The sequence below is a fragment of the Pseudoliparis swirei genome, chromosome 3 (assembly GCF_029220125.1).
Source record: "Pseudoliparis swirei isolate HS2019 ecotype Mariana Trench chromosome 3, NWPU_hadal_v1, whole genome shotgun sequence".
In the NCBI taxonomy this organism is placed as follows: Eukaryota; Metazoa; Chordata; class Actinopteri; order Perciformes; family Liparidae; genus Pseudoliparis; species Pseudoliparis swirei.
Window position 1 is genome coordinate 13667984 of NC_079390.1, and position 26846 is coordinate 13694829.

Sequence of the window (26846 nt, forward strand, 5' to 3'; positions counted from 1 at the left end):
CCACAAAAGAATTTATTAAGAGTCAAATCAACAAATTAAATAGATAAGACACTATAGAACTGGAAACAGTGGGGTTAATGTAGATAAAATGTGTATTTTAAGAGGTCATTAGAAGAGATTTAAAATACTCTGCAAACCAAAGAGGGCCAACCCAGGAAATGGACCTACTTAGCTTGCTTTTCAGCAGCACAATACTTAGGAACTTAATATAAAGAAATAAATATCATATTCACAATAAAGTAGAAAGGAAGAAGAAAGGCATTGGTTTTTGATGACCTTTATGTAAAGTTGTCCTCCCTTTCTCTTAAAGGATACACCAGGAAGAGACAGGCTAGATATCTGAGCGTACAGATACAATATAATGTGCATAAAAGATTAAACAATGTGCATAAAAGATTAACAGAGGCAAGATTTAGGTTTGTCACAATGACAAGCACAAACTGCATTTAAGTACAAAACAGTTGTAGTGGTCAAAAATATCACACATTTATCTGTACAATTTAACAATACTTAAAGAGGGCCCACTACGTGGCCGTCCCCTCAACTCCACATTCTCCCCAATGATTAGAAACATCATGTGATCTTGATAAAGTGCACCCGTTAGCCTTAGAAATCAAGAAGCATTCAATGTGATGGTCAAGACAACAACTTGACTTGAGGCAACATTGTGGAGACTACGATCACGACTTCCTCCGAGGACCTCGTGCTCGTGGCAGATACAAATATGGAATGTTATCATTTTGTGGCCGATTTTGAAAAGGTTTATGATTATGACAAAGGCTACAAATTAAATGACATGCAGAGGCATAATAGGCTTAAGACATAATGTCTGTAACTCAGGAGGATTGATGAGAATTTAGTTTTTCGGAACACATTTATAGTCCTCTTGTGATAAAATCTGCTTGCCATGTTAAAAAGTAAGCATTTCATTTCATTTGGCTGATGCCTACACATGGACTATGTATTTTATGAGGTGTCATCCGTGTCTTGTTCAGTTTTAACACTTAAGACAATATCAATTTTACAAGTTTGAATCAAAGTGGCTCTTACGAGATTAGATTTAATTTAAATAACGAGCTGAGATGCTGTGCCTTTAAATCCTTGTCTGTCAACACATAATTGTGGTGGCAGAAGAGTGAAACGTGAAAAAGTCCAGAGACCATGTTGATAGATTAATTCCGTGGAGATTTGGTGATCTAGGGGCATTTTATACCTTTACTCTGCTCTTAGCTGACAGCTGGTTAAGCTCCTGTGAAAATCTAAATAATCCTTTTGTAGCATTGAATCTTTGTCTTTGGGCAGGTCACAGATCATAAAAGGCTGCAGATGGTGAAATAACCCAACAGAGAACAGGAAAGAAAAGAAAACCCTTCAAACGGTGGCTTGATTTAAATGCTCATCATTGATTTCAAAGTACTGGTTGTCATAATAAGAGCTAATCATTACAAAAGTCATTGGGCTTGGGAAAAAACAATTAACAACCCGACTCCATCATGAGCTGCTTATATCCACTTCTAGATACTTTGATCACTTTCACTCTGAAACATCCCTCTATAGAACATTAATAGTTTTTCATAGACTGGAATAGTATAATGGTGATGGCCCAAAACTGTCCGGGAGTCTCTTGTACACATGTCCTGCTACGACACCCCACCCAGAGTCAGTACATCGAAGCAGATGTCGCACACCCTCACCGGCTTGTTCAAGTCAAACTTGATGATGGGGATCTCCTTTATCGAGCACTTGTGGCACAACAGGCGGCCACAGTGACGGCTGGAGTCAAGGAGAAGACACAGGATTAATTAGACATTTTGACACATAAAAAATATTATTTATTGCACATCTATAAAAAATATATATATATATAGAAAAAAGCCAAACTAACCAGTGATGCTTTCTTGTTGTAACACCAAACTTGGCAAGACATTCATAGCAGTTGGACCCATCACACCAGGGAGGCTCTTTGGACAGCATATCTAAACAAATGAGAGAAAAAAGCAATGATGGGGTTACATGCATGTATACATATACTTTGTATCAGTGAGTATTCATTTTAATATATGGGGAAAGCCGGCCAGACGAAGGAGTGTGAAAACTTACCTAGAAGGCGGAAGAGCAACTGTTTGGTTGCAACCTGGTAGTTGAAAATGTTGATACCCTGGTTGTTATTGATGCCCAGTCGAGCCCCGGCCCTCACTATGGCGCGGCACAGGTTTGCATTTCCTTTCATGTAGGCCAGGAGCAGAACTGAAATGAAATAGAGGTCTTAGTCTTACCATTACATTTGTAACCCGGGTAGCAACAGGATACTTGTTCATTGTTAACAGCAGTAATTAAGCCAACTTCAGTACCCGTGTTGCCTTCATTATCGGGTTTGTCCAGAGGGTATTCAGGCATACACTCCAAGAACAGCTCAAAAATGGCAGCAGCGTTGTCTTTCCCATAATGGCCAAGTACGTGCATTGGTGACTGACCCCTAAGTAGAAACGACAAGGTGAAAAGGACATGGGTAAGTTGGCTATATATTGTATACAGAATCTGCAATGTTTAAAAAGCTCAAACTTTCTACATTGTTAATTAAAGTCTAACTTGTGCACCAGTTTAAAATCCACCGTTTTGATGGGCCCCTTATCCTGGTTAGCTATTAAACTTTTTTATGGCGAGACAATCACTTGTAGGACCCACAAATTGGCCTTTAAGTGACACTCCCACACCCCAGCACTCATCGCTTCGATGCGAAGGAATCCTTTGTGTTGCTGCTGCAAAGACCTGAAAGTTGAATCACAAGGAAACATCTGACCCTGAAAGGTGTACCTGAGATTGAAGGCCTCGGCATCAATGTTGGACTCTGTGAGAAGGGTTCTGACATTGTTAAGGCGGCCCTGCATCACAGCCGGATGCAAAGCTGGGGAGACAAAAGATTAAAACGTTGTCATGAAAGCTGGAGAGGTTGACGATAAGGAACTGCACAACAGAGACGAGAGGAACATTCTCTGGAATTTTTTAAGGTGAACACTATGAAGCATAATAATAAAGAATGTAAGGTACCATTACTGCCATTCTCATCCTCGGCAGCAATGTCGACCCCATTCTCCAGCAACACAGAACAAATCGTGGCCAGGTCCTGCTGGGCAGCCAAATGTAGTGCAGTCTGTCTGTGTTTGGTCAGCTCGTTTACTTTGGCGCCGGCAAGCAGCTGCAAGCAGAAAAATATAAAAATAATATCATCTGCACCACTCTTTCAATGGCACTTCATTTGGCCAGAAAAGTAGATGGAGAGGTTCCTACCAGATTGCGAACAATGATCTCAGATCCAGCCTGTACAGCCAGGTGCAGAGGGGTGAGTTTGGCTGCATCCTGAACCCGGGAGTTGACATTGGCTTGGACACTGATGAGGAACAGGACACTTTCGATGTCTGCATTTTGCACAGCCACATGGAGAAAATTACGACCTTTGTTGTCCACCTGGATGAAAACAATAGTTTGAGATAAAAACTTTAACTCCTTTTGAGTGGCACAGACAAATGGCTGCATTTGTGTGAACACCACCTGCTCCGCAGCACCAGCCTCCCTCTTGAGGATGGACTCGGCGGCCTTGTTGTTCTTGTTCGTCATCGCACAGGCGAAGGGGGTCATTCCTTGACGGTCGCGTATGTTAAGACGAATGTCTGGATGGGAGATGAGGAGCTGTATGATGACGTTGTGCTGGTTGCTAATGGCAGGGTGGATGGGAGCCCTGCCCTCTGCATCCTGACAGACAAAAGGACAGACACCGGATTAAACGCTTGCAAGAAGAGCATGTTTTTTGTTTTGTTTTTACACACTTCGTAATATTTCATTAGAAAATATATAAAGTGTTTTCAGACAGAAATGGACCCCGACCTGTGCGTTCACATTAGCTCCAAACTCTAGAAGGCACTGCACCACCTCCTCCAGTCCCCAGCTGCTTGCAAGGTGGAGGGGCGTTTGTCCATCTCGGGCCTCTTCATCTCCTTCCCCGTTCGGGCCTGGCTGCCTGGTGCTGTTCACGTCACAACCACTACACACACACACACACACACACACACACAGATCGTAAGTTTAGCTGGCTAGCTCCATCCATTTCAATAACACCAAGTTTAACAGACTGTTTGGAGCATTATGACTATATGGCAATAGATTCACAGTTTAAGTAAATATGTGCATTCATTTGGATTAGGTGTCCCCGAACTTTAACAGTAAAGACATTGGCAAACCTGCGGACGAGGAAGCACGCAGTGACCTCATTATTCTCATCAACAGCTCTGTGCAGGAGGGTCTGCTTGCAGCCAGAGGGCCCTGTGCTCCAGGACGTCGCGTCACAGCCATGGCGGACCTAGGTGAAACAAACAAGACTCTATAAAACACATGTGCAGCCTGACACAGGGCTTTGATGCAGACGAAGTGTTACAGGTGTGAATACAGGCTTGTAAAAGACTTTAAAGAGTTTATAGAAATGTTGCTTGAAGACCTTGTTCACCTCATTTGTCTCGAACAAGGCTGACATTAGTATGTTCAAAATACTGCATGTAATATGGACATCAATACAGTTTCAATTCTATAAATAAACAATATTTTTTTTAAAGTATATTTAAATATGCATATATATATACTGCGATTCCAGATACATCCAAAATGAATCAAGAGTGAATCTGAAAATCAAGCCTATGCCTGAGGATTGATCAAGTTTCATTAAATTACATTTTCCAGTTTTCTTTTCATCCTGAATAAAAGCTAAATAACTGCCAGTGTACCAACGAGGAACTCGGAGGGTATCATCATCTCTAAATTGGTTGCATCAGCATTCGTCTCACCAGCGTGGATGCAATATCTTCCAGGCCATTCTCCAGAGCCAGCCACAACGGAGGGTCCCCTTTGTCATCCACCACAGACATGTCTGCTCCTCTTGTGCAAATGGCATCCACCACCAGTGGCAGCTGGTTACTGATGGCCAACTGTAGTGCTGTTTGTCCCTCCTGAGTCCTTGTAGTTGGGAAAAACAGATATAAAGACATAAGAAAAAGAAGAGGAACATTTGATAAATCTCCCCTGAGAATTCCTAAATGAATACTGGGCGATTACTTTTATAATGCCTGGAATTAATTTCTCTTTGCTGGCAGTGCAATTAAAAGGGCCCTTTCCTGTCAAATATTCTCTCTTGTTTATTGGATCCCATCTTAGGTTGTTTTACGTCATGTTGCCCCTGCTCTATACTTATGAAGTGCAACTGAATCTGGTTAAAGCAACTAAAGAAATGGCAGAAGATCGGTGCGTTATAGTTCGTGTCGGGCTGGGGAAACGCCCCAAGTTTATAGAAACAGACAGGAGAACCAGCACAGACGACAATGTACTGCAGCAGCAAAACACATTTCTGCCACCTATAAAAGTGGTGGCGAGCTGACCGCCATCTAAAGTAGGCAATGCACCGACTATGGAAAAGTAACTCGGACAACCTCACTTCAAAAGGTTCTGAACTATCCCTTGAAATCACATCTCTATATTTCTCCCTATTCATTTCCTTTTATTGGGAAATGCATAAAAAGACAATGTATAAATACTTTACACCAACAACGTAAGGCGGGCATTACCTAACACTGATGTCGGCCTGATGCTCCAGAAGGAAGAGGGCACTCTTGCTGTCCTGTCTTTGGATAGCCATGTGAAGCAGGGTTTGTCCATTGGACATAGTGTCATTGATAGAAGCCCCTGAGCCCAGCAGCTGAGCCGCTATGGTGTGCATACCTGACAGGGACAGATTGGACATGAAATACATCTCTCTCTCACCCACAGACAGATCACCATGGGGTCTTGTAAGGTTAAGCTATGTACCTGTCCAGAGGGCCAAGCCCAGCACGGTCTGGTCCATAGAGTCTTTGAGACTGAAGTCTGGAATGATCTGGAAGTTGTTGGTGGCGTGAAGTGCATTGGCTGCAATATAACCATAGAGGGAACGATAAGTGGGTCGTTTTCAGACGTTGAGGAACATTAGCGATAGCATGTGCCGCCAGTGAAATCCCCGAACATTCAAATGTGTAAATGATGACCTTTTTGCTCGAGGATGACAGAGACCACGTCCGGGTGGTTGTGGGCGATGGCCATGTGGAGGGGGGTCTGCGTAGCCACACCCACAGTGTCATCAGGCAGAGCCCTCCGGGTCTGCAGGTTGGGGTTGGCCCCTTGCTGGAGCAGCTCTGCCGTCAGACTCGCCAGGCCACAGCAGCAAGCGGTGTGAAGCGGGCTCTCACCCTAATACAAGGCAAAAAGGATCAATAATGTCTGTTACTTTTTAATAGTCTGCAGACGGAAATTTAAGAAAGACTCAAGGGTCCACATTAATGACTGCAGTTACACGCAAGTTAGACATTATTCAACTTGTGCACATTGCCGATGTAGCATAAGAAATAAGCGATCTCAATAAAACTTTAAATTTCAACGATACTTTCATGAATAAAATGGAGGCCAAGAACAAAGCTGTTTTTGTAAAGGATTCATTTTGGCTCCAAGTTTTGACCTACAATCAATTACATTGTTTTTCCAAGGGACACAGATATCATTTATTACCTTTTAATACTGTTAAAAGTCGCTGCACCCGTCTGATTCATCAAACCTATGTAACCATCTGTCTGTTGTATGGCCTCAAGTTCATACGCACCCATTTGTTGATATGGTTGACCTTTGCTCCATGTGTGGCAAGGAAAAGTGCTGCTGCCTCATTGCCTGCCCGAGCTGCTCTCTGCATGAGACAGTTTTCTTCAAGTGACAAAACAAAAAGGGAGATGAGTTGAAAATGTTTTTTTTTTAAAAGACATACGCATCATTGTATGCTTTGAGATTGTTGTAACGGGAGGTTACTAAGCAGCACCTGCGGTATTGTCAGGTGCATCAGGATTGCTTCCTCTCTGGATAAACTGGGCCGCAAAGCTATTCTCATCAAACGAGGTGCCGTTGACGACTGGTGCGTCGTCCTCAAATGGGTTTACTGAGGGGTCCGTGGCCATGGTGATGTACTGCAGGGCCAGCCACAGAGCTGTGCTGCCCTCGTGGTCCTTGAGTTCCAGGTCGAGCCTAAAGACGGGGGCAGATTACACCACTTTAAATGCAGGGTTACCCTGATGAGCCAAGTGATGACCAGGGTCGTAGATATTCATGAAGTTTTTGCAGCTTCAAATCTCATACATTAATCAGTTGTTATGTTGGCTAGTGTGTTTTTAATTTTTTTTTACATTCATTGTCTCTTCTTATTCTTCAGCATGGCAGAGGAAAGAAAACAAGTTTTTCGAAGAGAAAATAAAAAGGAATCAAGTCTGGGATTCCTTTAGGTCCGTTAGCTCGGTTTGGTGGTCTTGTGAGATTAACCCATTAAACACCAAGCATGCCACTTGTTGACTTCACGTCGCAGACAGAAACCGATTCCATCTGAAGGCAGTATGTAACTCACTGTTTGCACTGCAGGAGCTGGTTGAACACTGGCTCATTCCCCGATGACACAGCGTCATGCAGCGGAGTTCTGAAATGGACAAAAGAGAGAGCTGAAGCACCGTGATACTTTGCACGGTCGTCAGCTATTGTTGTATTCCCATTACGTCCAGAAGACCGACCTGCCCTTGCTGTTCTGCATGTTGGGGTTGGCGCCAGTCTTGAGGAGGGCCTCCGCGATGCGCGCCATGCCGCTCATCACCTCCTCAGAGTGCTTCTTGGGGCTGAAGGAACAGACCAGGTGAAGTGGGGTTTCCACCGCCCCCACGGTGGCTGCGTTCACCTGAGCCGAGTGGCGAATCAGGAAGATGGATGCAAATTCATCCCCTGGAGGAAGAGGAAGAAAGATTAACAGTCACAAAGGACGCATTTCTGCTTTCATGTAGCAACTTCAACATCATGGGCTCAATGGAAAACACTCAACCGCCTTAGAACAAGAACGGGACGATCCAAAGATGCTGTGGTCAGATGGGGCTACAAGACTGGCCCAACCACCTGTGAATGTGGACAAGCAGACCATACAATGGAGCACTGCCTTGTCTGCCCTCTACTACCTAACCCTTGCAGCCCAAAAGACCTTGCAGTATTCAACAAAAATGCAAAGGACTGTGTAAAGAAATGGTAAACTGCCATATAACTATCACGCTTCAGTGAAACGAAAAGAATAACATCATATTTTTACACTGTTACCAAGTCTGCACAAGAAAAATTAGTGTTTATGGACGAATACTTCTAAGTGACCACCTTGGAAGCCAAGCCAAATGTTTGTTTTGGACACCACTTCTACAAGAAAGACACAACGGTGCCAACACAAGTGTGGTAGTAGTAATGACACCTCTTTGGATGGCCTTGTGCAGGAGGCTCCAGCCACTCTGGTCCACCATGTCCACATCTGCTTTGTTGTTCACCAGGGTTGTGGCAATACTCTCCAATTTACGAGCGAGCGCCAGGTCGAGTGCCAGGTCGCCATTGTTGTCCAGTTCATTCAGCTTGCCAGGTAGCTTAAAACAACACCAAAAGCCACATAAAAGCTGTGAATAGTGCGATGGGGAAATCTGTATCCTGCCATGCTGGTTACACTGCAACAAAAAACACGAGTTGGTGAGCGGTCGATAAAGGGCATCGGCGGGGGGGGGGCTGACCTGCGAGTCCATCTCAATGAGATAGAGAAAGACCACATCTTCTCGCTCCACTTTGATGGCTTTGTGGAGAGGATACTCTGTTTTGGACTTGATCATCTTGTACAGTAGTTGGGCGCTCATGGTGCTGAAGTCTTCTTTCCTCAGGTCATCCTGATAGAACACAAGCCATGAAACACAACATAGTGTCAGTGTCAAAACATCGCAACGGGCCCCTGATTGCAAAAGCAAACGAGTATCACCCATTTTCCTAAAATCAAAAACAATAAGATGAAGTTTATTCCTTGCTTCTGTAAACTGCAGCTATGAGAGCTTGAGACTGAGGTGGCCGAGGCTGGTGATAGCCAACAGACATTTTCCAAGCCAAAGTCGTAAAGATAACCTTGACAACTGCCGAGCTGTGGCCTCTCTGGATTTATTGTATTGTAAATGATGCGACGGCTCACCCTGATGAGGCAACATCACACTGATCTGTCAAAAAGGGTGTTAACGTGAGATCAACCCACAGGGAAATGTGATTCAGACGTGGCATATTTATGAAAAACATTAATAAAAATAGCTAGATTATGATTCCTCAAGACTGATAAACGGTAGATGATTACATAATACAGACAGCTTATAGCAGATAGCAAATTTACATGGTTTGGTAACGTAGAATTTTCAGTGCCATCAGCTCTCAATGCATGACAACAACATCAACACATGCATGTATGCCAATGTGAGCGCACTCCTCCTCGGTCCGAATTGTTGCTTCATACAAACACTCACCCAGTGGCTGGCTATGATCTCCCCACAGTAGTTCATCAGGGTGGCGGCATTTAGCTCCTCAGCCGTCTGGTAGAAGCAAATGCAATTCCTGACGTTCACCGAGGACATCACACCTTGCTCACACCTGTCTCGGCACAGAACCAAACACATTTTTTTGGCAGCCGTTGAAGACACGTCTATGAAATGTCATGCAACAGTAATGCTGCCACTAGACCAGTTGAAATGCAACTGTGGCCTGCCAATTAAAATGTGCGTATGACTTGTGCCGACCTCTCTCTGAGCAGCTGGAGTTGGAAGCGGTTGGCCAGCTTCATCAAGTCAATAAGAAAGGCGTCCTCTTTTGTGAGTTCCAACTCATCCGTGTATGCCCAGCGCAGCATTGCCATGGCAACCTCAGATTTGCAATCTGGAAATCCATCATGTCACCACATTAGAAATGTACACAGTAATCTATTGCAAACAAATATCAAAAGATATATACACTATATATACACTACCGTTCAAAAGTTTGGGGTCATCCAGACAATTTCGTGTCTTCTATGAAAACTCACTTTTATTTATCAAATGAATTGAAAATGTAATAGAAAATATAGTCAAGACATTGACAAGGTTAGAAATAATGATTAATATTTGCAGTATTAATTTTGTTCTTCAAACTTCAAGCTCAAAGGAAGGCCAGTTGTATAGCTTATATCACCAGCATAACTGTTTTCAGCTGTGCTAACATAATTGCACAAGGGTTTTCTAATCAGACATTAGTCTTCTAAGGCGATTAGCAAACACAATGTACCATTAGAACACTGGAGTGATCGTTGATGGAAATGGGCCTCTATACACCTATGGAGATATTTCATTAGAAACCAGACGTTTCCATCTAGAATAGTCATTTACCACATTAACAATGTATAGAGTGTATTTTTGATTAATGTTATCTTTATTGAAAAAACAGTGCTTTTCTTTGAAAAATAAAGACATTTCTAAGTGATCCCAAACTTTTGAACGGTAGTGTATATATAGATATATATGTTCATTATCTCTAGACACTTAATCATTCTGGACAAATAAACAGTTAAAAAAGCCCTCTACAAAGTACCATTTGCTTAAATTTTTTTTTCATATTTCTCAGGCAGTCATTTGCTCAAATTTATATGAATTATTCATTGAAAACTGATTATCTTATTAGGAAATAGGCAAGAGTTCTGTCCCATACTGGACTTTGACAGTCTGCACGAGCCACTCCAAAATAAATATTTGGTCATCATCTATTGACTCACAAATATGTTGACTGACAGGATAGCAACTGGATCTTTGGAGATGAAGTTCTTGGCCAACACGTATTTCAAATTATTTTAAAGTCTGACCTGACAATACCATTTTTGCCATGTTAGATTTTATTCCTGACCGGACACACAACAACTTGTTACTTTCATGGAAAACAAAAAATATATTGTATGTTCACAACGAAACATTACCTATAACATTTAAGTTTCTCCAGAACTGCGCCAAGTTACAGGATCTTCTCACGCTTATATATCTCAATGTTACCCCGACAACATAATGTTTGTGTGTCGCAGCCGTCATTGTATGCATAATGTGCGTGTCCGTGAGAGAGAGAGAGCGTCGTTACCGTCTATGCTTCTGTGTGCTACATAAAATCATCATGCAGCGCATGTGTAGAAATTTGAGCAGAAGAAAGTCCGATTTGAGACCGATCACTAAACATGGATGATCAGCTGACAACTGCCTGGTTTTGACCGGTGGCGGACCAATAGATGCATCTCTTCTTTATTGGACTTTCATTACGATTTAAGTTACTCATTGAAAACAGCGACGTCCCACCAGGATATCTCACCAGATAGGTCCAGCTCAGAGGTGGAGGCCAGGTTGGCCAGGCTCCAGACATCACTGCGAGCAGCCAACACAAACTTGTGGGCACAAAGATTCTTTCCGGAAACTTTCACTTTCAGATCACTGAAAAAAAAGCAAGCATTCACCTCTGAGAAACAAAGTCACAAATCATCTACGTATTCAATAACGCTGAAACTAATCCACACGCTCAACGGCACCTAGAAACATGACCGACAGTCGCAGGGTTTCATCACGTTGTGTGACAAGCCCATCAAATGCAACAGATGGTTGTATCACACAACTCAACACAACCACAGCAGACGCACAACTACATAGTAGCATTTGCAGCGCTGCAACATCTCAAGCCAAACCCCACACCCCTCCATTCCAACCACGATCCTCACCTGTACTGTTCCTGCAGATAGAGTTCAGCCACGATGACCAGCAGGCGACTAATGAAGGTGTCTGCAGCCGCGGGGCAGGGGGCGGAGCCGGAGCCCTGGCCAGAGGTCTGGGCAGTGAGCACGGCACAGCGCCTCTCTGTGTCGGCCAGCTTCTGCTGCATCTTCACATACTCCTGCCTGAGCAGGGCCAGGTGCTTCTGCAGCTTGGCCACCTCCTCTGTCACGCGTACAGGAGACAGACACAGGAGGACAAGATGCGGGGATGCAAAGAGTAGGTTAGAAAGACGCATTTTTCTAGACATTTGTTAAGCACGTTTCCCCTTAAAGTGAAATGGGTGGTTCAAAGCACAATGGTTTGATAATATAGTACCTAGCTGCACTTCTTAGTTTGACAAGAATACCCGTTTCAAGATTATTCTGATGGCATTGACAGCTGTATGGCAGGGAACGGTATTTGCAACTACATTACTAAAGCTTTGAAAAACGTGACCCGATCCATAAATACTGGACTATTTCTTGTGACACTTTACCATGTCACCTTTCAACAGAAAAAAGATGTTCAGCATACAAGATGCACATTTCTTAATATTGAGAACAGATGACAGAATCTAAGAGTGTATTTTTGGTTTGGATAAAGCTTTCCTCTTTTACTCTAAATAAAGAACACTTTCTACAGAGCTTTGTGTTACAACACAGTTTAATGCCTCAGCCTCGAGGTCCACAGCGTTTCACTGGGGCCCATTTCCTTCCTTTAAAACAAGTTAACTTTAAGCGAGGAAATAATGCTGAGACGGCACGTTACTTTGTCCTCCCTCGTAAACCGTTACTGGCACAGCTACTGGTCATGAGGAACAGAGAGAGAAAAACCTTAATCAGCTCAACACAGGAAGGGCCGTGTGAAGGAGCAGCAGCTTGGGGCCAACTGACCAGCCACTGGACTCATTCTAATGCCATACCAAAATCCACTTTAGGATTTAGCAGGCATCTTTAATGCATCTGCAAAGCTTTTCTACCAGCAGCCTCGGAGAGTATGGCTTCAGACAACTGTACATTAAAAAAAAAGCACTCTCATCAAAATAAGTATGAAATTCACTCTCTTATTTTGTCAGGAAGTGTGAACAAGATCTCATCCCTTTCCAATGTTGTAAGACAATACCCCAAGGCACTGGCTGTTGAACAACATAACGAGAATACTATCAAACTACAACACTCACGACAGAATATAAACATGCGGGGGTAATTTTAAGGAGGGGGGAAATGGTCCATCTCCATTTCATGCAAGGCTAGCTGTGCGCGCAAACAATCATTGAACATGTCCAAACAAACACGGCTTCATCGCTGTCTCAGCCCTGACCCCACAGAAGGGAGTGCTTGTTCTCTAGATTCTAGTGGGGAGCTTAAAGTAGCTTTCCCTTGAGGAGGAGCACGGGGAAGACGTCCCCTCGTGTCCCATCCGAATACAGGTGGGGCATTTGGCCACAGCACACCTTCCAGGAGTGACAAGTCACCCTGTCTTGTCAAGCGTCTTATTCACCTCCGCTTCACGGGAGAAGACGTCAAATTAACGTTATGGTTTTTTTTAAAAATCAAGTAACGGAGCGTTACCGTCCTCGTTTAGTACTATTATAACGTTAAGGCTAGTTAGGACAACGTAACGTAACGTTAGAGTTTATCCAAGACGCTGGCATCTAGCTAACGCTAAACCGTAATAGCAACATCACCTGCATATTCTGTAAATTAAGAGTATTTTTTTCTCACGAAGCGGACCAGCAATGAGCCCAAACCAAAATTATTCTCCGCAGTCCGACCCAAGAACATCTTGACCGGTTCGGCCAACTCGTAGCTGTAATAAAATCCAGCTAGCAACAATAACGAGAGCTAGCGGCAGAGGTTTCTCACTGGCAGGCTTAGTGCGACGAGACAGGCAGCGCGACGCTTCGTCTGTTCCACCACGGTCAACGCACGGTATATTACACTTAAAGACACTAGTTGATACTGACCAACGGTTCAACAAGCGTACGCGAGTAGGGAGTGTACCAAACAGAAGGAAAAACCCCCAATCTCATACCTTCCGCCATGTTGCTCCGCATTCGCTCCGTTGCCTGAGGTTCTCTATCGCGATATGACGAAGAGCCGGATTGTGGGCAGCGGTGCTGCGTTCAAGTGGTTATCACAGCGCATTAGTTTATCACATGACAGGTGTTACACCCCGACTGGTTTTCAAACCTACTGGTTTCCCTACGCGTGCGTGCGTTGTGTTCTCTTAACATCTGCAGCGGGGCTCTGTCTCGCGCACCAGATTCGTCACACATTCCCAAAATATTGCTGGAGATCTTCAAGCCTCCGTTCATATCCATTTCGGCGATTACGATTGTATAAGTGAGCAGTGCATCACAGCCACGTATGAAGAAATACATTTTCGAAAAAATAAAAAGATCGCCCGACCTGGTTTCGATCTCTTTCACGCAAAAGGAAACTGCACTCAAAGACGCGCAGTCTGTGCGCTGCGCCACCAGATATTAGTTTCCACTAAAGTAATTTATATATCGATCCATTAAGTCACATTTCTTATGTTTTCATGGGAACAGTTTGGTTGAATGGATCTGAAACAACTGGTTACATTGAGCGGATATGTACACTTTGAAACATGTTTAGCGATGCATTTTGACAACAACTAATTGACTTATTCAGCGATGCTTTTATAAATAATATTCAGACTATCATAATACAAAAATTGTATTGATAAACTTTATTTACATATTCCACGAGTTTAGCAAATGCTTCACAGACCTCAAATCTGAAAATAAGCCGTCCAATTGCAAAACATGTAATCAGAATCAATTAACTTAACGACATCAGTATAAATGGAAAAAGTGGCAGACATGGACTTCTGCTGTCCAGCATGTTTTCTTTCACTGTCTATCTTGGCCGTTGTGTTATATTTTTGTTTTGACGGCTGTGAATAATTTGTGTGAATATAGTTATTATTTTTGTATTATGGTATGCAAGTCTGAATATGTTTGGAAGCTTTAATATCCGCCCGAGGCAACTAGTTGTTTCAAATCCATGACACCAAACAGTTCCCTGGACACGAGATGTGACATTAAGAATAGCTTTTTAAATGTCTTATTTTGTGTTTACTAGTGGTGCAATCAGAAGCACCAGCGATGAGGAAGACATCATCTTTTTTGCTCGACAGAGATCGAATCCAGGTCGTTGCGATCTTTCATAAAAATACGTTCCTACATGTGTTTCGTCATGTGTGATGTGGTGCTTACTTGCACAACTGTAAATAGATGTGACATATGTGGCTTCAAGAGCTCCAACAATATGTTCTTCATTGTTTTGTAGATAGAACATTACTAGTATTCCATTCTTCCTCTTGCTCAGTGTTCGCAATGTTTCTAATTTATTTTCACAGTACCATCGTCATTGTATACTCGTCACGAAAGTCAATAAGTTGTTGTCAAAATGCGTCGGTATTGTGTGGTTGTTGCGTTGCGAACAAGCATCGCTAAACATGTTTCAAAGTGTACATATTCGCTCGATGTAACCAGTTGTTTCAGATCCATTCGACCAAACTGTTCCCATGAAAACATAAGAAATGTGACTTAATGGATCAATATATAAATTACTTTAATGGAAACTAATATCTGGTGGCGCAGCGCGCAGACTGCGCGTCTTTGAGTGCAGTTTCCTTTTGTGTGAAAGAGATCGAAACCAGGTCGGGCGATCTTTTTATTTTTTCGAAAATGTATTTCTTCATACGTGGCTGTGATGCACTGCTCACTTATACAATCGTAATCGCCGAAATGGATATGAACGGTGGCTTGAAGATCTCCAGCAATATGTTTGTGAATGTGTGACGAATCTGTTGAGCGACAGAGCCCCGCTGCAGATGTTAAGAGAACACAACGCACGCACGCGTAGGGAAACCAGTAGGTTTGAAAACCAGTAGGGGTGTAACACCGGCACTGTTCCGATTGAGCGGAATGTTATAATATTGCGAGATTTACACGCGTTGTTTAATTGACACTATGATGGTGATGCTTTTCTAGAACCCCATGGTTAAAAGGTATTTACTCGGTCGCTAAAACGGTCCTGGGTGTCAACTCTTGTCGCTTGTGATTCCATTGTCGTCTCCACTGCCCAGAGCAGGACGGTCCAGGACCTGCGTTCAGAGTGGTGACCAGTTGTCAAACTCATGTTGCCTTCAGGTGTTCATGCTATAGTCCGGTGCAGGAGTACTGGGAGTGCATGTTATGCCAGAAGCTCAACAAGTTAATAGTATGCCCACTGAGTTTATGAAAAATCATACATATACGTACATATATAATATACATATATGTATATATATACATACATATATATACATACACATTTACATATATACAGACATATATATTAACTATTGTGCTCTATGTTGATAACATTTCTCCCAAATCACCGAAGAAACACTTAGTTGAACGAAGTTCTGTAGAGTAGAAAGAGGATTGCTGTGATTTGTTGTCATGGTTGAAGCTCACTTTCCCTTCTGGAGGACTAAATATGATTGACTAAATCAATGACAACCCTCTCATGTGAAGAATATTATACAACAAAATATATTTGAAGATGGATCTCCCTGAGAAAAGAAGCATAAACTAATGAAATATTGAATAATTGTCTAAATATCTACAATATTTTAGTGAAGTACTGGGGAAATAAACCTGGTAAATGAATAGGCTATTTTTACAATAACAATTTGTGTACATGAAACATTCTGTTTCAACATGCAACACACTTGAATTAAACACACCAGTAAATATTGAAAAAAATGTCATATTTTAGAAGAACTCACTACAGTTGACAGATTTTCTTAACATGAAAAATATACATTGGTATTTTGTCTTTGTACATTAGGCAAAACTGCAATAGTTCAGTGAGCAGAATAATCGTGAGATTGTGGAATCGGGCATAAGAGCAACAAAACAAAATGTGCACACATACTGTATACACAAACACTCGTTCGCAAACAAAATCTCAGAAACATTCAACAAAACTAAACTAAAGGACAATAAAGCATGCATAACAATTCCTACCGAGGACAACACAGACAAGTAAAAAAGCGGCTGCTAAAATAATGGAATATCAGAGGACTTCAAATTGTATCAGGATATCAAAAATGAATGTGTACACCTCATACTCAAGTTATTGCTACACCAAATTGTTACCAATACCCAAATTATACATATTCCCTGTGTAATGGCTATTAAATAAAGTCATAGAGAGATGGAACACAATTTCTCCATCTCTTCCTTTTTTAAACAATTCTTTTTAACACTTGTTTAATGCAGGGGTGAAGTAGCCAAGCGTTTTATTCGGAGGCACTTTTGAAAAAAAGATAAAAACAAAATTTAGCATGCACAAAAATTAAGGGGTTATGTTGCCTTTCTTGATTCAACTGAGCAATATGTTAAGAATTCAAAAGAAAACCAATTCAGTTACGTACACATGAGATGCTGAGTTCCGAGTGTGAAAGAACCCGCAAGAACAGCGGTCGTCTTTCTAATATGGCGGTATTCCCTTCATTGGTCACGTCAGTCCTCTCTCACTTGGATCAATCCGGCTCTACACAGGTGACATTCCTCCAACGTCACAATTATCTTTCTATTTAAGACATTCTCTTCAAGCAATCTAAAGAAAACTAATGCATGCTGGAGTTGAGAGGGGGCAAATGTAAAAATAAATCTATCTAAACCAGCGCTATTCATTTGGTCTAAGTGTCTTGATGGAAGAAAAGGGAGCTTATATATTATCCGGTTTAGTCTGTGCTCTATACATGTCTTTACAATAGCTTCCTGAATGTTGAAGCAGTTCATTGACTTGGAAAATGTTTATCATCTTCTGGGTATTTGTGTTTGTCTTTCTTTTTTTAAATGGCACTTGTTTGGCGGTTTTCTGTCAGCCTTGGTAGTCACTGTTATGTTCTATTGCAGCCTACAGCAGCCAGTCTGTTCCTGCCACAAAATAAAGAGGAGGACAAGCCTGGCGACAGGGTGGAAGAGTGCAGGAAATAATGCCATGTTGATGTTCAATTGGAGACCTGTGGGGAAGCACATAATAAATAACAGAGAAGAGTTGTGAGGGAGCATCCAGAGACTAGTTGCACAAGTCAACAACAACAAAGGCAAATATAAAAACAAATTATTCAATGAATGATGAAATAATCAAAATGGAAACAAAAGATTAAAAAGCATGTTTAACCAGCAGGATGGGCATGTTTTATTTAAAAGTTAAAGTGTATATGATACTCAGTTACTTCTAATTAGTTTGACAGCTGTTGCATTGCACCAGAGTCAGATGACAGTGTGAGGCAACTACTTCCACCGATACAAGCCATAGACTGGATAGTAAGTAGGACGTCATGTCAGCTCCTTGAAGCCAAAACATCTGGATCTTGGTGGCTGGCTGCAGTTTAGGTCAGAAAGCCTTCTCCATGTTAGCGGAGGGACCAAATCAAATAATCAAGGAAATGTCAAATACATTCTTCACAAAGACAATTCCTGGCACTTTATTGAGATCTTATTGAGCTGATGTGTGTTCGTAGCAACAATATTTGTTCTAGTTTTTACATACCATTAAACGAGGGCGGAACAAAAATAATGAACAGCTATGATTATCTATTGATAAACGAGCTGCGGCTGTGCTCGGCTCGCGATTGGTTCAGACGCGTATGTGGGCGGGACTTTGGTCTCGCTCCACTGCCCAATCACCACTGCAGGGACTCAGTTAAACTTCAAAAGTGCTAGAGATGCACCGATCAGGTTTTTGGTGCCGATCACCGATCACTGAAATCAGTATCTGCCGATCACCGATAATACCGATCACTGAAATCAGTATCTGCCGATCACCGATAATACCGATCACTGAAATCAGTATCTGCCGATCACCGATAATACCGACCACCGATCACGGAGTCGATTGAAACATTCTATTTATTGTGTAGCATTATTGCCTAGGACTATGAGGAAATACATATATAAAGCAACTCAAACATTAAAGAAATTACCGATTTCTTTAAACATTTAGGACTTTTACTTTGAAAAATGTCCTAATTGATACATTAAAATTGTTTGATTGCTATTGTAGGGGATTTCAGATATGTATGGAACACATCTGCATCATTCATTTCCTGGAACTCTTGGAGAAATCTATTTACAGGACTTTTTTTAACATTCAAAAGTCTGACTTATTTTTATAAACTCTTCCTTGGTATAGTAAAAATGTTTTAATGTTAGCATAATTTAAGCTAAATCTCAGAAACGATCTATAAAGATACAAAATCAGTTCATTGTTTACTTTTATATGCTAGTGTATGATTTGTCGTCATCTTATTTTGATAAACGGATGTTGTTTCACGTGGTTCTTTCCGCTAACTTTGCAAAACCGGATGTTGCCACTTAAATCCTTCCGCTAACTTTATCAAAACCCTCGCGCGCTCCCGATCGAATGCGTTTACCGTGAACATCAGTCTATAGGGGCAGACATGTGAGAGTCGGCTCAGTTGACCCAGTGATTCAACTCGGGGGACCGGGACGCCGCTCGGTGGTGAGGATCCCCTCGTGGACCTCTCACTCTGCGGCCCTCGCCGGGCGCATCGTCTCCGTTGAGGTGCGCGGCGATTGAAACGTCTCTGATAGTTCTCGCAGATGTTACGTCATCTGATCGGCCGTTTTGATCGGCCGTTTTGAGAACGCCGATCAAAACCGATAATGGGAATATCGGCCGATATGGATCGGTGCATCCCTAAAAAGTGCCAAAGCTGGCAGCTCCCGTATCCGTGACGTTCTGGCTTCATTCTCGCACAGCGGGAGAAAGTGGAGCTGCGTCGCGTATCTAAATATACAGTCTATAATACAAACCCATTCATCATGACAGGCCAGTTACACTGTGACGAAATGTAATGGTGAAGATTATGTCAAAACAATTAAACGGTGGAATTAAACTTAACGGTACTTGCAGTGCAACATTTGTGGTGCTGACGATTTAGAATGTGTTCAGTTTTGAGAGATTCTGGAGTCGTTTAACTATATTACATTATAAAGAAACGTGTTTCTATTGTTTTGTCCATCCAATCTATATCGATGAGGGTAGGCTGAACAGCAGAGCATCCTCTCTGTATAATGCTTTACAGTTCAACGGCATCACAAATAGTTTTACTCCAATTGACCTGATGCAACAGGCAGCCACTTCAGAACTGCTGAAGAATTTTTAACCAAAGGTTTTAGAAAAAGGTTAAAGTTGAGAATACTTGCCCTGAAAACATGAAGCTAGATCCCTGTTGAACATCACTCAAACGCAGTCTCTTGGCTTTTTCGTACACAACGGGCAACTTTCCTTTTGAATGCGCCGTGTCTGTCTTCCCGCCACTCTTTCTGCAGAAGAAAAGGACAATAAATAGAAAAATACAGTAATTGTATTCAGATACCTTTTCTTTTCTATTTGAACTTCTTTTTCAACAAGTAAACTTACTGCAGCATCCACGTTGGCTGGTGAGTCCCCATTTGGGTCCGCCAACATAGAGATTACACTAATCATGATGGTTTCCACTGTGTGGATGGGCAGCCAGCGTTCCTCTGGTTTCTCATAGCCGTACTTGTCCTCTCCAGGTTCATGCAAAATGGAGATACAGACATCTCCATTCTTGTTAACTGGAAATAAAACAAACAAATATGCAGAATACGATTTATGAAGCAGGAAATGATTTTTGCTGTTCTTATGGTATAATGATTAATGATGCTGTTTATATACACCGTCTAGATGAAAAATATTTGCCTCTACTTTTAAATCAATATTTATGTCTATCAGCGTTGCACATGTGCATATCTTTCTACCCAGTCGGCAGGCCTTTACACACCAGGGGCGTGACGAATAAAAGACACAAAAATTAGAAACACTCTGCAGAAGATATATTTTGCAGAACTATTCATACTTGCAGCGATGAACATTTGTGACACAATAGATCTGTGCAGGAGTAATCTGCTGGGATATTATTGACCCGGAGCGGCTCCGCCAGCCTGTCTGAGGTAAACTGTTGTAAAGCCTAAGCTCCTGGACGCTATTTTATTGAGTATCCTTTTAGCTAAATGCTCCGAGTGATTTTTCCCCTTGTAAACAATTAGGCAGTATTGAGGGCTTTTTGTTGTTGTACACTATAGTGAACATTTTGGATATGTCTGTTCCGCTTGTGGTTGGTTGATGCCTTTATTCGCAGGGCGAGGGCAGAAAATTTGACCTTGCCCCGAAATAAAGGAAGTCCCTTTTGCTTAGAAATATTCACGTTATGTATGTACAGTTAATAATAAATACATCGATGCTTGATTTAATTGCATTACCTTTTCTCTTTAAAAAAAAAATGCCCCTGGTGTCTAAAGGCCTTTATTTGCAAAGCTTCTCAGATTATGTTAAAAAAATTGGCAACGATGAATGACAAGCAATCTAGATTTTGACTCGACAAGGAAATTATTCCTGTTTTGAAACCATAACCACATAACTTAAATTGTATTAACTTTGTAAAGCAACAAAAAAGTACTTAAAAAAACAACTGCACACTAGTATAAGTCAAACTCGGATCATTCTACTTGACATCAACATGAGCAAAAACTAAATTTGTATGTTTATACTACGTTAAAAATGGTACAAAACATTTGATTGTTAATATACGATAGTAATCTGTAACACATTTACATGTTAGAAGGAATCGTGACTAAAAATAAATCTATATAAACCGAGCACTACTCAGTTTTTACCAACATGACAGACCATGGTGCATTTCAGTTTATTTTGATGTAAATTGCATTTCTCAACGGTACTTACAAAACAAAATTCGCACCTTGTTCAATCGTGAGTTAGAACTGTTTGAAGTTAACTCTACGAGGAAAGTATTGCTCTGAATGTTTCTTAATTTAACGGTACCTTAAATTTATGACTTCATGGCGTAGCATAGAATTAGCTTTAAGTTTACATTCTATTTCATGAATTGCGTGTCGATCTTCCTTGGTAATAAAACTCCTAAACATGTCTAAAATGGAGCTTCGTACGGGTCGTGCTACGAACAAAGGCAAAATCATTCAGTGTGCTCCAACTGTACCTACCATTAGGGTGCCAAATATCTGTGATAAATTTCATTTTAGGTGGCCTGAGAGGGTAGTCTTTTGGAAATGTCAGATGAGCTTTAAAAACGCCACCTTCACTGTGAACAAAAAAACAGAATAGGTGAATTTTGATTACATTTCAAGGCAAGAGGAATAAGAGTTGTTACACAACATAACATCTCTTAGACTATATTTAAAGACAATGATAGACTTACTACAGTGTATCTGGAGGACCGATGATGAGGACTTCCCATCTGTAGAGATCATTATCCTCGATCAGTCCTGCCGAGAACCCTTCCACTGGGTTTTTGTTCAGCTCTAGATACAAATACAAATGCCTAAGTCAGCCAACCATTAATTTCTATCATAATGCCTCCACACACACACATCACGTGCAACTCATAATTGTACACATACTTTCAACTTGCAATGTTGGATTATTAATTATAGAACAATTACAAACTCAGATACCATAACCGCTTATATTGAGTTTGACACTGAGGGTCTACAAAAGATGACATGATCTTAGTGAGTTACTATGACATCTTATGTACTACTAAATTAACTTGAATGTAACAAAATAGGGGGAAACTGTTAAAGAATTTTAGGAAAATATAATATTTCTAACCAAACCCCCAAAAAATCATTGAGTTGGCATAAGTCGATACATCTCAGGAATAATATAGAGAATGTTATGACACCGCAACTCCTCATATTTCTCCCAGTATTCATCCGTTTTTTTATGGACAGTTTCATGTTTCTTTTCTTCTGAATTCATAATTCTTATGAGCAACTGTAAAACACATACCGTGCCAACTCAAAATGACAGTTGGCACTGGCACTAACTCAGTGGTCATGAGGCTGAATTAATTGGACATTTTGCACAATAAATTATTTGTTTATTGGTAAATCTAGGAACAGGTACAGTGTGTGCTGGTAATTCAACATTTCTGCATTTCCACTTGCAATAGCTGCCTTTGTGTTTCAAATGTGATACTTTCCGTTGCACCACTGCCTTTAGTACAGAAATAAGTGAGTTTCCACAACACTTAAGATTCTATAAGTGTATATCCAAAACAAAGAACATGTATTTGTCAATGACACTGTGCTTAATCCATAATTAAACAGCCTCTGCAACATATCCAGGTTTGTATAAGAAGGCAACTTAAACATTATTTGTTCAATTCAATCAAATGCCCCAAATGTGCAGGTACATGTCCATTATCAATTAACTATGGAGAGTACCTGAAAGCTACAAAGGAGTACATTATGGTCCTGAGAGGTTGCTGATGGAAAAAATAATCTTAGTAAAAACAGGTACCTCTAACATGCTTAAGCCAAACACATTAAACAACGTGGCTTTCGTAAAGATGCCAATAATAGGGTCGCTAAATGAAGATATATTGTGAGATTATCGTTATCTTGTTAGCTTGACGTGTGGAAGCTAACAACACTGACAGCTAACTTTAGCATACAGATGTAGCGCGTTTGCTAACGTTAGTTAAATATGTAAATAATTATATATGGTTAGCAAGAGAAATAAGGTAAACTATGAAGAAAATAACTTATGTTTGAATATATATATATATATAGCAATCACCATTACATCGATCGCATAACTATCAAACACCATGTCCGAAAATACTAAACGCCACTTGTTATGTCGCATAAAATAAATGTAAAGACAGGCTAATGTTAGGCTAACTGTGTTTCGCTAGCACACCAGTCGGGACTTTTGACAGCGGCTTTCCACCGAGATCAGTCCGCGGCGTCGAAGCAAGTTGGTCTCACATCACACTGGAGGCCTTGACTTGTTAAGAGTGGGATGTGCTACCATCACAACTCAGTTCATGTTGTGAGGGTGGCGTGGGGAGATTCAGGGAAGCAGTTTGCGCCGCCAGCTCCGTTTGAATCCAGGCTAACGCGGCAGTGTTCGCTCACCGCTAGCTCGGCGTCACTTAGCACTGAGGTTTTATTACCTGCAAGCTGTCTTCTGAGTAACAGCACTGACTGCGGATCTGTCATAGTATAGCTAATATGATGCAGCAATATATAATGGTACTATTTTGAGGTAACAGAGTTAAATCAACGATCACAAAACTGTTCTTCGTCCCCTCTATTTTCCGTTTAGTATTCTCATCATTCTTCTTCTGCGGCGTCTTCTTCTGCTGCTGCTGCTGTTTTTTTCTTCTTCTTCGTCTTCTTTGGGATTTTACAGAAGCCGGCATCCTGAGTGACGCACAACTGCCATCTTGTGGAGATAGCACAAATCATATCCTTCAAGAAGAATACAAATCAATCACGCAATGGTATCTTGAAAATAGTTTCTGATCCTTGATTCTTTCTTATTTTTAACCTCACCCCTCTTATATCGAATACTCTATTTTAAACTAATTATAGAGGTTAGTTAGTCTTTATTTTATAACTCCTATAATAGCAATATTGCTTTCTAATTAGCTTCCAGCTGGACTATTACCAAACAGGCAATTACCAATGTAAATTAATTAATGTAGGAATGATGCATTTCTTGGGGAAAATGTTGGCAAGTATCTTTATGTTTTAAAATAATAATAAATAATCAAGGTTTTTTTATTTATTTATGTTAGACACCTGTGGCCTCTGCTGTTAGAAATACCCATTTGACATGGATTGGATGGAAATTGTAAATTCTTTGGACCCTTTCTCTACAGAACATGAAATAAAGAAAGTTGGACCATTTATGATGTTTTGAGTGTCATTAACATTATTGACTTGAAATCTGGTCAGACGGGAATTGTCTGAAGAACTATTTAATCCAACCTCCAGACAATTCCCGTCTGACCACATTTTAACTCAACAATGTAAATGACAGTCACGGGTTGCGGAGAGTAATGCTTGGTTCATGAACGTAGCATTAGGCTTGGACCGTTGTTTGTGCTTTGTTGTTTAAGTATACCCAGCCTTCTTGGAGTCGGTGGGACTGCCGACTCCATCATTCTCCTGGGAGACTTCAACGCTCACGTGGACAATGACAGAGAAACTTTGTATATATTGAACACCATGTTCTAACATAAGGTGGAGTGAGGGTCAACTGGGAACGTCTGGCGGAGAATCCAGTCCGGGAGGTCTTCAACTCCCACCTTTGACCATGTTCCAAGACTCTATTGTGGACAAGGCCGCTAGGAGCTGTGGTCAGAAGATCATCAGTGACTGTCGTGGCGGCAACCCCGAGACACCGGTGGTGAACACGCTTGAGGAAACAGCGGCTCACCCAGATTCCTCTGCCCTCGGTGATCATGGGGAACATCCAGTCTCTGAGGAACAAAGTGGAGGAACTCCAGAGAAATGTCAGTTTCCAGAAGGACTTCAGAGACTGCTGCGTCATGGCCTTCACTGAGACACGTACGGCTCACTGAGCGCGGCAAGGACACCGACCTGTTCATTGGCTGTTTTGGAGCTCTACTTTGTTTGGACTGTAAAGCTGAAAAGACGAGGAAAACTCTTGGGGGTGGGGTATGTTTATACGTTAACAAACAATACTGCAGCTATGTGACTGTCAGGGAACGCATCTGTAGGCCATGCCATATTTGTTATCAGTATTGTTGCGCCCGTTCCACCTGCCCCGCGAGTTTCCACAACTTTTTATAACAACAGGTATATCCACCCGAAGGTAAATGCCTCCTCTGCCTCCAGCACTATCTTTAATGTCGTGCAAAAACTACAGACGACTTCACCTAAAGCACCGAATTTCATTTTGGGAGAATTTAACCATGTCTCCCTTAAAAAGACAAATTAGAAACTGTTATCAATATGTCTCCTGTCCAACCAGACGGGATAAGACATTAGACCTTTGTTATGGGTCAGTAAAGAAGGCTTATACATCACGTAGGCTACTGCCCCCACTGGGCTCTGCGGATCAGAACTGCGTCCATCTACCACATATCACATATCAAATATCACATATATAACGGTGTTAAAGAGAGAGAAAGCACCGACAAGGGACATAAAAGACTGGACAGAGGAAACCCCCAGCCCTTCTCCTCCTCCTCCTTTCATATCCTCTGTGAGGACACCCAGCAGCCCAGAAGATGATGTGAGTACTATGCAGTTTACTGTATTGGTCTTGCTTTATTATAAGTCATATTTTGTGTTGCCTTTATATTTGCAAAGACGTAATTATCATTTGTTGTCGTCTTCCAAACAGGGTGAGCCTGGAGGAGTTCAGCTAGCCGCTGCTGGGGCTGCAGCTTCATTCTGGTTGCCGTCGGAGATGAGAAAGACCCTCCCTGTGCAGGACCAGAGGTGGATTGTCAACAGTCGACATTGTATTTAAAAGCTTCATCCGTAGAGGTCCAAAGCCCTGGAGCCAAATTCCGGACGAGGTCAAATCAGCATCCACCACCAAGGCATTTGGTTCTCGCCTTAAACGCCATCTCACTTCACTTTAAAAGTTATTATTATTGATATACAGCCTGGCGGCACAGTACAATAGAGGAAAGATATTTAAATTTAATTGTATATACATACCTTGATGTTCTTGATATTATTATTTTTTCTAAGTTATCAGTAGTTCACATTTGCCTTTATTATTATTTTTACTATGTTTCTTTCTTTTTTGTTTTCTTTTTCCTGTTCTGGGTTAAAGGGTTCTGGGCGGGGCCGTCCAACTCCTCATCTCAGAGGAGCCTACAGACCTCGGTCTTTGGACGGTCCTCCATTCGTACATTTTTGTTGTTAATGTCTGTCAGTATGTACACGTTATTTAGGTACCTACGGAACATAAATTACTGACTTACATACTTACTCTTTCCCTCCGGCAAACTGCGGACAGATTTGAAGCTGTGGCATCATCTAAAGGTCTTGTCATCACAGTGATCTAAAAGACCAGTCAATCCTCCTCTCCCCATCCTATAATTCGACAAACACAAGCCTGCATGGTGTCAAATCTGTGCACACTGCAACATAGTCATTTGGTGCATAACAACCATAACTAAACTTGCATGTTTTATTAGAAACTGTAGGATATCACCCCTGCCCCTGTCCCTTTCTACCTTTTTCCTATCTTGGAAATTGCTCTC

At 41.5% G+C, this 26846-nt stretch overlaps 2 protein-coding genes and 1 long non-coding RNA gene across 6 annotated transcripts; 1 reads left to right on the forward strand and 2 right to left on the reverse strand.

Annotated features, from left to right (window-relative positions):
* Positions 1 to 261: 261 nt before the first annotated feature.
* On the reverse strand, positions 262 to 13826 carry ankfy1 (ankyrin repeat and FYVE domain containing 1). 2 transcript variants are annotated; one of them, XM_056411462.1, is made up of 25 exons: positions 13722 to 13826; positions 11654 to 11870; positions 11254 to 11372; positions 9672 to 9807; positions 9402 to 9525; positions 8637 to 8786; positions 8330 to 8495; positions 7617 to 7821; positions 7457 to 7525; positions 6881 to 7083; positions 6671 to 6768; positions 6063 to 6264; positions 5848 to 5946; positions 5607 to 5760; positions 4833 to 5001; positions 4236 to 4354; positions 3883 to 4039; positions 3550 to 3750; positions 3289 to 3465; positions 3049 to 3196; positions 2815 to 2905; positions 2352 to 2476; positions 2101 to 2247; positions 1886 to 1976; positions 262 to 1773 (listed from the first exon to the last, which is right to left on the reverse strand). In XM_056411462.1, the coding sequence occupies exons 1-25, from the start codon at positions 13741 to 13743 to the stop codon at positions 1641 to 1643; spliced, it is 3522 nt and encodes a 1173-aa protein (XP_056267437.1). In that variant the 5' UTR covers positions 13744 to 13826; the 3' UTR covers positions 262 to 1640. The 2 variants fall into 2 exon arrangements, with proteins under 2 accessions (XP_056267437.1, XP_056267436.1); XM_056411461.1 differs by lacking the exon at positions 13722 to 13826 and having other exon boundaries at positions 11654 to 11958.
* Positions 13827 to 16454: 2628 nt separating this feature from the next.
* Positions 16455 to 23939, reverse strand: ube2g1a (ubiquitin-conjugating enzyme E2G 1a (UBC7 homolog, yeast)). 2 transcript variants are annotated; one of them, XM_056411478.1, is made up of 6 exons: positions 23769 to 23939; positions 22005 to 22107; positions 21790 to 21887; positions 20168 to 20346; positions 19951 to 20070; positions 16455 to 17738 (listed from the first exon to the last, which is right to left on the reverse strand). In XM_056411478.1, exons 1-5 carry the CDS (start codon positions 23812 to 23814, stop codon positions 19984 to 19986), a joined length of 513 nt encoding a protein of 170 aa, XP_056267453.1. In that variant the 5' UTR covers positions 23815 to 23939; the 3' UTR covers positions 16455 to 17738; positions 19951 to 19983. The 2 variants fall into 2 exon arrangements, with proteins under 2 accessions (XP_056267453.1, XP_056267452.1); XM_056411477.1 differs by having other exon boundaries at positions 16455 to 20070.
* A 1853-nt stretch (positions 23940 to 25792) lies between these two features.
* Positions 25793 to 26616, forward strand: LOC130191908 (uncharacterized). 2 transcript variants are annotated; one of them, XR_008831288.1, is made up of 3 exons: positions 25793 to 25861; positions 25973 to 26070; positions 26600 to 26616. It is a non-coding gene; the product is annotated as an uncharacterized LOC130191908 (long non-coding RNA). The 2 variants fall into 2 exon arrangements; XR_008831287.1 differs by lacking the exon at positions 26600 to 26616 and adding an exon at positions 26414 to 26513.
* Positions 26617 to 26846: the final 230 nt, after the last annotated feature.

Excerpts from the sequence above, each read along its gene's own strand:
- ankfy1 (XM_056411461.1), bottom strand. The coding sequence starts at position 11,955 with ATGTCTAGAAAAATGCGTCTTTCTAACCTACTCTTTGCATCCCCGCAT. Across the intron at positions 3,751-3,882 it reads GAGCTAATGTGAACGCACAG|GATGCAGAGGGCAGGGCTCC; the intron begins GTCGGGGTCCAT and ends TTTGTCTGTCAG. Across the intron at positions 1,774-1,885 it reads ACAACAAGAAAGCATCACTG|CCGTCACTGTGGCCGCCTGT; the intron begins GTTAGTTTGGCT and ends CCTTGACTCCAG.
- ube2g1a (XM_056411478.1), bottom strand. The coding sequence starts at position 23,814 with ATGACAGATCCGCAGTCAGTGCTGTTACTCAGAAGACAGCTTGCAG. Across the intron at positions 22,108-23,768 it reads ACTCAGAAGACAGCTTGCAG|AGCTGAACAAAAACCCAGTG; the intron begins GTAATAAAACCT and ends ATTTGTATCTAG. Across the intron at positions 20,071-20,167 it reads CAGCCAACGTGGATGCTGCA|AAAGAGTGGCGGGAAGACAG; the intron begins GTAAGTTTACTT and ends TTTCTTCTGCAG.